This window comes from Otolemur garnettii, unplaced genomic scaffold (assembly GCF_000181295.1).
Source record: "Otolemur garnettii isolate 467f Iridium unplaced genomic scaffold, OtoGar3 scaffold00091, whole genome shotgun sequence".
Taxonomy (NCBI): Eukaryota; Metazoa; Chordata; class Mammalia; order Primates; family Galagidae; genus Otolemur; species Otolemur garnettii.
In genome coordinates, this window is record NW_003852486.1 from 5,159,033 (window position 1) to 5,169,546 (window position 10,514).

The window sequence follows — 10,514 nt, forward strand, 5'->3', positions numbered from 1 at the left end:
GGGCTCAAACCCGCCACCCTTGGTATATGAGGCTGGCACCCCACTCACTGAGCCACAGGCCCCGCACCCCAGCTATTTTTGTTGTTGTTGGTAGTTGTTGTTGTTTAGCTAGCCTGGGCCAGGCTTGAACCTGCCAGCTCTGGTGTATGTGGCTGACGCCCTACCCTTTGAGCCACAGGCACAGCCACGTCTGGCTAGTTTTTAGAGACAGGGTCTTGACTTTGTTCAGGCTGGTCTCGGAACTTCTGAGCTCAAGTGATCCAACTGCCTTGGCCTCCTAGAGTGCTAGGATTACAGGTGTGAACCACAGCACTCAGCCACTTCAGTTTTTTTTAGATGACTCATGGGGGAAACAAACAGTAAACCATTCCTCATCCCTCTATTTCTTTGGTTTATGTAATCTTATTCCTTCATTGTCTAGCGAAGAAGTTCTATACAGTTGCTTTTAGCCATTACACTGACCTGGTTCATGGATCATATAATGGACCCATCCCTGACTCTGCTGAACACCAAGATTCCTCCACTCAGATTCAGACATCAAATGTGTTTTAGGGACCAGCTTGGCTATATCCTTGGGCAACATGACATGCCTGTAACAGAAACATAGGGAGATGGGAATTTTTGTCAGTGGTACAGTCTCTTACACAAGGCCAACAAAAAGAAGAGAAACTATTTTCTGATGTCAGTGAGTTTATATCATCTTATTGTGGGTAGCAGCACCTAGAAATACAGGATAAATTCTATAAATTCTCACAAGTGTATATTAAAAAGTACAAGTTAATGGCTAACTTCAGTGAAGGAGTACCTAAACTTCAGGCACTGTCCATATATTTCTATCTGCCTTCACAGACCTTATGATCTCCTCTTGATCACCCACATTATAAAGGGAGCCCCACAGAGCATACTGCATCAATAGCTAGAGGGAGGTTTTTGAACAGGATTGAAAGGGAGGGTAGTTATTTTGTGGAGAGAAAAGGCCTGTTATGAAGTGCTGTGTGGAAGAGTCATCACAAAGGATGAAATGAAAACATGAGGCTCGGTGCCTGTGGCTCAAGTGGCTAAGGCGCCAACCACATACACCTAAGGTGGCGGGTTCGAATCCAGCCTGGGCCTGCCAAACAGTGATGGCTGCAACCAAAAAATAGCTGAGCGTTATGGCAGGCACCTGTAGTCCCAGCTACTTGGGAGGCTGAGGCCGGAGACTCGCTTGAGCCTGGGATTTGGAGGTTGCTGCGAGCTGTGATGCCACAGCACACTACCCAGGGGGACCGCTTGAGGTTCTGTCTCAAAAAAAAAAAAAAAGAAATGAAAACATGAGCCCAGAGTTCAAGTCTATGGTATATGTATTCTACACAGTACACAATACCTGAACTCTACCCTAGGGAGCATACTGAGACCTTGTCTTGTGGAGGAAGGTGTCACAAGACTTCTTTTGGTAAATTCCATACTTTCCTAAGGATAACACTGTCTTCATGGGGCGGCACCTGTGGCTCAGTGAGTTGGGTGCCGGACCCACATACTGAGGGTAGCTGGGTTCAGGCCCAGCCTCAGCCAAACTGCAACAAAATATAGCTGGGTGTTGTGGTGGGCACCTGTGGTCCCAGCTACTCGCGAGGCTGAGGCATGAGAAAAAAAGAAAAAAGACTGTCTTCATGGCAAAGAAATTATTACGCTGAGGTCAACCAGACCAACCCAGATAAGACTTCATCAAGCTCAGAGAAAATCTATTACTTGTGTCCTCTGTGCTAGTAGAGGTTCCTTCCAAGAAATAGTCTAATCTAAATGTCTGAAAATGCCTCACATTTTAACAAGCCCCTGGCACAAAATTTGGCTTCAACATACAGGCAAAAAAGCCTCTTAAACTAAAATGCCATTACCAAGCTAAGAGTTTACATGTTCCAGGGGATGAAAGTAATGATTTCTCTGCAGCCCTGCCAATATTTTATAAGCATATATAGTAGTTTTAGTTAGTTTAGTTCGGATGTAGAGGAAAATAGCTAGAAGAACCCTAACTGGGTCCAAGAAAGGGCTGGGGTTGTTTTGACATAAAAATAGATTTGTATTTGTCCACACACATTGAATTCTCCAAAGTGCCCAAATCCCTGAACTATGCTGGGTGAAGAGACACAAGAAAAGCAAGTTTCCATTTTACGTTTTCCAGTTGAGGAGATAACTAACTTCCTGGTTTGTATCTTAAGTATTACAATTAATACAGATTAGTGTCATGCCAATATTTGTTGAATTGTCTTCACTTTTAAATCTAGAATTATTAAGGACTTAGAAGTTATCAAATCCAAATGCTGCACCCAGTAACAAGGATTCCTTCTTCACTCTCCCCAGCAGACGGCTATACAGTGTCTTCTAAGCAATTGCAGTCAAACGGTTCTTTCTCCTTTCTACGTCTCAGTCTCATTTTAGGCAGTGTCCTTCAGGAAGCTTTCTCAACCTTCCCTCTTCCTTGGCAAGTCCCATGTGCTGCCACCACACTTTTCAGTAGCTCTAGTATAGCACGTTACTAACTTTCTGGAGTCTGTCAGTATCTTCCATAGATTTTTAAGTTTGAACAACAGAGACCATGTCTTATCCTCACACTTTAGCAGAACGTCTGAAACCTGTTAAGCACTCACCGTTTCCTTAAATAGACATTTAAAGGGCATCTATTATGCCCATATTAAGTCTTTTCTCAATGCTCTCCGCCAGTTTTATCCCATTCCAGTTCCAAGAACCGCCCCTCTTCCTAAAACGAGCCAGGCAACCACGCCTTTTCTTTTCCGTGAATTAATAAGCAGCACTCAAGCTCTCTCAGAACTATCCTCACATTGAGGACGCGAGGAAAACTCTATCCGCTTCTGCCTGAACTTCTAAGAGAATGATCCAGAAACCCCCAAGTGTGAGGGTGGTTACCGTTCTAAACGTGCCCACCCACGCTCAGTCACAGGAGCGCAAACTCCAAATTCGTTACCACTTTGTTTTACAACGACAGGCCAACCTTCGCGCATGCGCTTTACGCCTGCCACAACGCGCTCCTCCTGTGAGTCTCGTGCGCATGCGCCACTGGGTGGCCTCAGTCCCCATCCTTAATTCATGGTACCCTCAATTGTCAAGACTCACAACCTCGCTATGGCCCCTGCGCCGGCACTAACCGGTACTCGAACTCCTCGTCGTCATATTTGTCCGAATAGTAAATTTGTTTGTGCGACATGATCGCTCCGCTTGCTTCAACCCCGCACGGCCAACCTCACAGATCTCCGCAGTACGCAACCCCACCTCTCCGGCCTCACTTTCAAACACACCGCCCACACTTCCCATTGGCCCCTTCGGCTCAGGGCGGGACAACTCCATCTTCAGGCCTCCGATTGGCTTATATTTTCTTCTCCTCGCATCCTTATTGGAATACAGAGCTTACGTTTCTCAAGAACGAGCTCGGGTCAAAAACAGGCCTCTTATTGGCTGTTACTGCTCCTGTGAGTGTTCTCGCACAGCGATTGGCTGGCCTGGGAAAGTGGGCAGGGTGAAGGAGGTACCGTGAGGTAGAGGGTCAGGGGTTAGTGAGGCCGGAAGTGAGTGTAATAAAGTTTCTCCAGGGAGGTCGGGCCCGGGGAGAAAGTTGGAGCAGCGGCCTAAGCAGGCGGTGGCGCTATCTGGAACCAAATCAGCCCGCGGTGCGGTGTGGCGACTCCATGAGTACCTGGTGAGTCGTGATTTTTTTCCTCCTTAGATGACCCACTCCTCCACCCCGGAACCCCTCTCCCGGGACCCCACTTCCGGTATTCATTTATAAGTCCCGCCCCCTGAGAACCCCCTCCCCGGAAGTCCCACCTCCTAACTTCAGGGGGTTCCCGAACCCCCACTTGTGTTTTTATTGTGTGTGACCCCACCCTATCGCCCAGTCTTCTTGGAAGTCCCACCCCCCAGACACATTTCCAAACTCTGCTACAAGAAGCCCTTCGTTAATCCTTCAGTTCTGCGAAGCCCACCTCCTTCCAGCGATTCCCCGCCAGGTCCTCTCGTTCCAAAAACCCATCTCCCAAAAGGGCAAAACCCGTCTCCGAGAGCGCTCCGGAGGCAGTGAAGCCCCGCCCCTTGGGTCCACCCCTCTAGCAGCCCCGCCCTTCCCGGCCCGTGTCCTAGGGTCCAGAAACACGTCCTAAAAGTGCTGTGTGCGCCCCAGGGGTCCGTGTTCCCCTAATAAATTTTTCTCTGGGGGACCTAGATCGTCAGCTGAGAAGCTTTATTTTCAATCCCAGAAACTCCACCTGCTTACATATTTCTGTCCTTTATTTTGGGCCTTGGGATCAGTACTCCGAGCTCTCTCTTGCTCCACCAGGTGGAAAGTCAAAGTTCCCGTCTCTGGTTGTAAGGAGTGAGATTAGAGGTAGCCGTTTTCCTCCCTTTCTCTCCAAGGGGGAACCTACTTGAAGGGGACTGGACTTAGTGTTTGGCACGAGAGTAGGAGATTGCTTACAGGTTCTCAGCCCCACTCCCGGAGTTGCTCTTCCCAGGACCAGTCCGAGCCCAGAAACAGCGGCAGGTCTTACCTATCCATGGCTGGACTAGGCCATGGATTTTTTGGTGTGTGGCCTGTGGGTGTGACATAGCTAACGTTTTCTGCTACCAGAAAATGGTGACTTGGCGTGGGGGTGGGGATTTGTTTTATTTTGTTTAAAGGGACTACTCAGTCGGCACTTCTGGCTCTTCCCCTCCCCCTAACCCAAATTCTCGTCGTCTGGGCTTTCCTCCTGGCCCCGTTTGCCTGGCCTCCCTGCTGGTTACATTCCTGAGGTTTTCGGCATTTCCGGCAACTTCCCGTCCCTTGCCTCCTCCCAGCTGGGCTGAGAAGCCACACACAGCTCCCCCCTACCACACACACTCAATCACCTGGATTTACAGTAGGCAATCTCCTCCTTGTGTAAAGAGTCATACTTCCCCTTTATTTTCTTCCAAATTCCCACACCTGTTGGTCCTTCCCTGCCTCTGGAAATGCCAGCTCCCACAGAATGCCGTCTTTTAAGATGAGGACATCCGGCTCGGCGCCTGTGGCTCAAGCGGCTGAGCTGGCGGGTTCGAATCCAGCCCGGGCCGTCAAACACCAATCACGGCTGCAACCAAAAAAAAGCCGGGCGTTGTAGCGGGCGCCTGTAGTCCCAGCTACTTGGGAGGCAGAGGTAGGAGAATCGCTTGAGCCCAGGAGTTGGAGGTTGCTGTGAGCTGTGATGCCATGGCACTCTACCCAGGGCGACAGCTTGAGGCTCTGTCTCCAAAAAAAAAAAAAAAAAAAAAAAGAAGTGGACATCCTAGTGTGGGTTTGTGTCTTTTGGGGGTGTGAGGCTAGGGCAGAACCCTTTCCTAATCCCTAGCCTTAGGATGATAGAATTCCTACTGGAGTGTGGTGGGTGGTGTGGCAAAGCTTCCCTGAGAAAAGGACTGAGAGAGGAGGTGAAAGAGTTAAGCACAGCATCTAACACTTTCTAAGTGCTAGTATTGTTAATCTCAGTGATTGTATAGTCTTTTAATCCTTTGAAGTACATCTAAGCATAATTCCAAGACTAGCCTGATCTTTTACTTGTTTTTTCATCGTTTTCCAACTTCCTAATTCTGCAATGTATTTTCATTGTTAAAAAGGGATCACAACCCACAATCTGAGAACCACTGCTCTATGGCCTCCTCTGTGGCAGGAAGCTGTGGGTAGAAGAGATGGGTTTGGGAGTGTTCCCTGTGTGTCCATACTCTGTCTTCTCTGGGGACCCCTTTCTCCTTTACTCACTGACATAGATTTGTTTTCTGACCTCACTATCCCTTCCTGGCCTATAGGTCCCATTTCTCTTGGAGAATTGTTTTTCCCCCTTCTCCCCCAGTGTGAGGAACAACATGCTCTATGCAGTATGAGTCTGCCTGGCAGTCCAGGGAGTTGACCTTAGAGTTAGTGCGCTGACCCTCATTCTCACACTTAACAGCTTGCTTTGCTAATTAGCCTTTTGGAAAGTGGGGGGTAAAAGAGTCCTTGGCTGTGGGCCATTGCTCCTTGGTTCAAGAGGAGGCTTGACCAACATGTTCTCTTGCTCTGCTTTTGCCTTAATGCTCCACCTAGGTTGGACTTTATTCTTTATTCACCCGTGTTGTCCTTCCTCTTGGCCCTGTTCTGCATCCACTGGGACGACTCCTTTCTCTTCCCCATTTCTCTAGCTCTAGTCCACAGCTGTTGTAGTAGAGTATGCTAATGGCCCTGGCCTCCCTGCGGCTGCCACCCACAGTATGTGGTAGTGGTGGGGAGTGGCCTGGGCTGGGGGAATTTGAGTATTTGTGTGTTTCCCTAGAACAGGAAGGGAAGTGCTGAACTCTGGAGTCCCCTCATTTTTCTCCCTCCAGCAGCCTGTTTCCTCTCTCATTCCCTCCTTGCCCTCCCCTGGCTTCCTGTTCCCTTTGGCTTGCCCTGTGTCTGGTTTGGATTGATCCAGACCACCTCTTATCTCCCTACTTTCCTTTTTAACTCTATCCTTCCCTCCCACCCCCCACTTTACTCCTGCCCAGATTACCAGCTATATAGGGCAGCGGAGAGGACCAAGGATAGCCCTGCCCTGCTAGAGTTCTGGGTTGAGGCAGCAGAAAGGGCTCAGCCCCTCTGAGCCTGTGAGTCAGCACTGTCCTTGGGATTGGTCCTTACCCTTAGTTCCCCGCCCCTGGGGAGGGGCCAGGCAGCTCTGGGTCCAGCCCGTTCTCTTCTCAGCCAGAGAAGAGGCTCCACACTGGGCGGGGATGGGGCCTGAAACTGTCTGGTTCTGAGCTGGGCGAGCTGAAGCCACTTGTCCCTCTCCCTCCCCAGGACTCCTGAGATTCTTGGGCCACAGAGGTCCAACCAGACTAAGGGCCTGGGAATGCCCCCTGCCTGGCCCCCTTGCCTGGACTGGCAGGGGGGCCGGGCTGGGCAGCAACTCCCTTCTCATCCCAGCCATGGATCTCCTGCCCCCCAAGCCCAAGTACAACCCACTTCGGAATGAGTCTCTGTCATCGCTGGAGGAGGGGGCTTCAGGGTCTACCCCCCCGGAGGAGCTGCCTTCCCCATCAGCCTCGTCTCTGGGGCCCATCCTGCCTCCTCTGCCTGGAGATGACAGCCCCACTACCCTGTGCTCCTTCTTTCCCCGGATGAGCGGCCTGAAGCTGGCTAGTCCGGCTGGGGGGCGCCTGGGGCCTAAGGGGGAGCCAGGAAGGGCAGCTGAGGATGGGGAGGGGATCGTAGGGACAGCCGTGCCAGACTCAGGCTCCCTGCCCCTCCTCCAGGACATGAACAAGCTGAGTGGAGGCGGCGGGCGCAGGACTCGGGTGGAAGGGGGCCAGCTGGGGGGCGAGGAGTGGACCCGCCACGGGAGCTTTGTCAATAAGCCCACGCGGGGCTGGCTGCATCCCAACGACAAAGTCATGGGACCTGGGGTTTCCTACTTGGTTCGGGTGAGTGAACATCCTACCTTCCACTCCCTCCCAGAGCCCTCCAGTTCTGTTCACTCCAGCTTTGCTAGAACCTCTTTTCTCCTGCTGTTCCCCGACAACATCTGTGTTTCAGTGTCCTGTTTCTGAAGCCTTTCTCACCCCTTCTTTGATATTGTGCCCTTCCCTTCCAGCTTTGCCTCCCCCACCCCCATCCTTCATGCCCAGCACAATGCCCAGCAGGGCAGCAGCTCTCAGTAAACGAAAGGAGTGTGTAGCTTCTCGATTCTCTTCTCCAGTCTCCTCCCCCTTTCTGGAGATGTCACTCTGTCCCATCCAATGCCTGTTTCTCCTCCAGGTTCTTTTCCTAATGCTTGAGGTCCTCTTTGCTGGCCTTTTCTTTCTCACCTTGTCCCCTGGGGAAGGGGCAGAACTTCATCATTATTTCCCTTGGGGACTATGTAGGGAAAAGCCCTAGGGCCCCTTCTGAAGGGAGTAGGGGAAGTGGCTGACCTGTCCCCTGCTCCCCTCAGTACATGGGCTGTGTGGAGGTCCTGCAGTCAATGCGTGCCCTCGACTTCAACACCCGGACCCAGGTCACCAGGTTCGTGGGGGGTGGCAGATCCCAGAAGGTCTGGGATTGATGAGGCCATGGGGAAGGGAGGAGGGAGCGGACAGAACACTTGGTGGCAGTGCTAGTGGCAGCTAATTCTTGGGTAGTGAAGGGGATTGAAAGAAAGTTAGGCAGTAAGTATGAGTTTGAGTAAAAGAGGCACCTCTAGCTTAATCCTCCTCACTTATCCAGCCTTGGGGGTGAGGGAAGGTGGCAGCAGCAGTTGGCAGCTGGAGCTGGAGTAGAAAGTGTGGGTACATGGAAGGTTGCTGCTGCCTTTGGGAAGGGAATGGGACATTGGTAGCTGGAATGGGGTGGGGCTATACCCACTGAGGCCCTAACCCAATCAGCCAGGAAGCGGCCTCTCAGTGTCATCAAATATTAAAGGCCCTTAATTCAATCTACCACGACAAAGAGCCTGGAGTGCCCCGCCATCCCCTCCCCCAGCCCTGTGCAGCCCTAGCCGAGTGGGCAGCTGCTTTGGGTCTGAGTGCCCCTCTTTCCCCAGGGAGGCCATCAGTCTGGTGTGTGAGGCTGTGCCGGGTGCTAAGGGGACAACGAGGAGGAGAAAGGTACCTGGGGTAAGTGGGGCTAGGGGTGCTGCTGGGAGATATGGAGGGGCAGAGAGGGCAGGTGTGCACCTACAGCCCTCAGGCAGTGCCTGATACCCTGGGCCCTTCCCTAGCCCTGCAGCCGCCCACTCAGCTCTGTTCTGGGGAGGAGTAACCTGAAATTTGCTGGAATGCCCATCACTCTCACTGTTTCTACCAGCAGCCTCAATCTCATGGCCACAGACTGCAAACAGGTTGGTGGGGCTGGGCAGTGGAAACTAGAAAACAATGAAGGAGGGCTAAGAGGAGATCTCCTAAAGCCAGAAGCTAGGAGAGAGGGCATGGAGCAGCAGGGCACAAGGGAAGGAAGCCAGGGGATAAGAAGCCAAGAGAGTAAGATTGGGGCTCCAGAACTCTGGGCCAGGGTGCAGGGAACCTGTGTGAGCCTGAGGCTGCCTGACACGTGGCATTCCTTCTCCATGCCCTGCCCTGACTCTTAGATCATTGCCAACCACCACATGCAGTCTATCTCATTTGCATCCGGTGGGGATCCGGTGAGTTGTGAAACAGAGTGAAGGTTGTGGGAGGAAAGCGAGGGGCTGACGGAGTTGGGGCCAGGGCTATGGAGATATCTGAAAAGGACTGGGTTGGAGGGATCAGTAAGATGGAGCTATACAGTTTAGCTGCCCGCTTCTTCTGACTCTGTCTACCCCAGGACACAGCCGAGTATGTTGCCTATGTTGCCAAAGACCCTGTGAACCAGAGAGGTGAGGTGCAGTGGGGGTCTATGGGAAGTCTGGCTGCTGGGGAGGCAGGTGGACAGGACCTGGGGGTGGTTTTCCTGCTCATTCTGAGTAGAGCTAAGTAGGGGCTCCTGCCAAGGAAGATGAGGGCCCTGTCATGCCTCCACCCGGCAACCCCACCTCAGAGCTCACTGACAGCCTCTGCTGTGCTGCAGCCTGCCACATACTGGAGTGTCCCGAAGGGCTTGCCCAGGACGTCATTAGCACCATTGGCCAGGCCTTTGAGTTGCGCTTCAAACAATACCTCAGGAATCCACCCAAGCTGGTCACCCCCCATGACAGGTGAGCGGTAGGGAGACCGTGGACAACATTTGGGCTAGCTGGAATTGGGAAAGTGAGGCTGGTCTTCCCATACTTGGCTCAGAGGGGCTCAGGGAAGGAAATAACCTATGTGCCCCTGCTTCCCACTTCCTGCTATTCTTATGTTTCCTGTGTGGCCCATCAGGAAAGTCTTCTGAGGCCCTGCCTGCTGCAGGCCAGCTCTTCCTCTTGTTTGCCTGCACTAGAGCTCCAGGACTCATGTTGCATCTCTTTCTCTGACTAGATGGGCTTTCCTGTTCTCAGCCTCCTCATTTCTAGCTGTCCCTCTTTCCTACCCATTTCTCCATTTGCCTTTCTATGTTTTCCTCCCTCTAGAAGCCACCAAAAATTTGATTTAGGGCTGGGTGTGGTGGCTTACACCTGGAGGAGGATCACTTGAGCCCAGGAGTTTGAGACTAGCTTGGGAAACATAGTGAGACATCTTTTTGTTTTTTGTAGAGATAGAGTTTCACTTTATTGCCCATGGTAGAGTGCTGTGGTGTCACACAGCTCACAGCAACCACCAACTCCTGGGCTTACCCAACTCCAAGGGAATCACCCGAGTAGCTGGGACCACAGGCACCCGCCACAACACTCGGCTATTTTTTTGTTGCAGTTTGGTCAGGGCCGGGTTTGAACCCACCACCCTCGGTATATGGGGCTGGTGCCCTGCCCACTGAGCCACAGGCGCCACCTGAGACATCTCTTTAAAAAAAAGGCTGGGCTCGGTGGCTCATGCTGGTAATCCTAGCACTCTGGGAGGCCGAGGAGAGTGGATTGCCTGAGCTCACAAGTTCGAAGCCAGCCTGAACAAAAGTGAGATCCCCA

General features: G+C 52.0%; 2 protein-coding genes across 5 annotated transcripts in view; one reads left to right on the forward strand and one right to left on the reverse strand.

Annotated features, from left to right (window-relative positions):
• The window catches only part of CKS1B (CDC28 protein kinase regulatory subunit 1B), a 4,985-nt gene extending 1,710 nt beyond the window's left edge, over positions 1-3,275 (reverse strand). Inside the window, exons 1-2 of the mRNA XM_003795324.3 lie at positions 3,144-3,275; positions 463-590 (exon numbers count right to left, since the gene is read on the reverse strand). Of these exons, the coding sequence (XP_003795372.1) occupies positions 463-590; positions 3,144-3,202 (187 nt within the window). The 5' untranslated portion in view covers positions 3,203-3,275. The remainder of the gene's footprint in view (positions 1-462; positions 591-3,143) is intronic.
• A 180-nt stretch (positions 3,276-3,455) lies between these two features.
• The window catches only part of SHC1 (SHC adaptor protein 1), an 11,763-nt gene continuing 4,704 nt past the window's right edge, over positions 3,456-10,514 (forward strand). The window contains exons 1-8 of one of the 4 annotated variants that reach the window (XM_012808610.2): positions 3,456-3,691; positions 7,276-7,443; positions 7,953-8,023; positions 8,541-8,613; positions 8,718-8,837; positions 9,084-9,137; positions 9,299-9,350; positions 9,542-9,668. In XM_012808610.2, coding sequence (XP_012664064.1) covers positions 7,279-7,443; positions 7,953-8,023; positions 8,541-8,613; positions 8,718-8,837; positions 9,084-9,137; positions 9,299-9,350; positions 9,542-9,668 — 662 coding nt within the window. In that variant the 5' untranslated portion in view covers positions 3,456-3,691; positions 7,276-7,278. Of the gene's footprint in view, positions 3,692-5,276; positions 7,444-7,952; positions 8,024-8,540; positions 8,614-8,717; positions 8,838-9,083; positions 9,138-9,298; positions 9,351-9,541; positions 9,669-10,514 lie in introns of those variants that run through there. The other 3 variants (XM_012808611.2, XM_003795326.3, XM_012808609.2) reach the window with 3 other exon arrangements.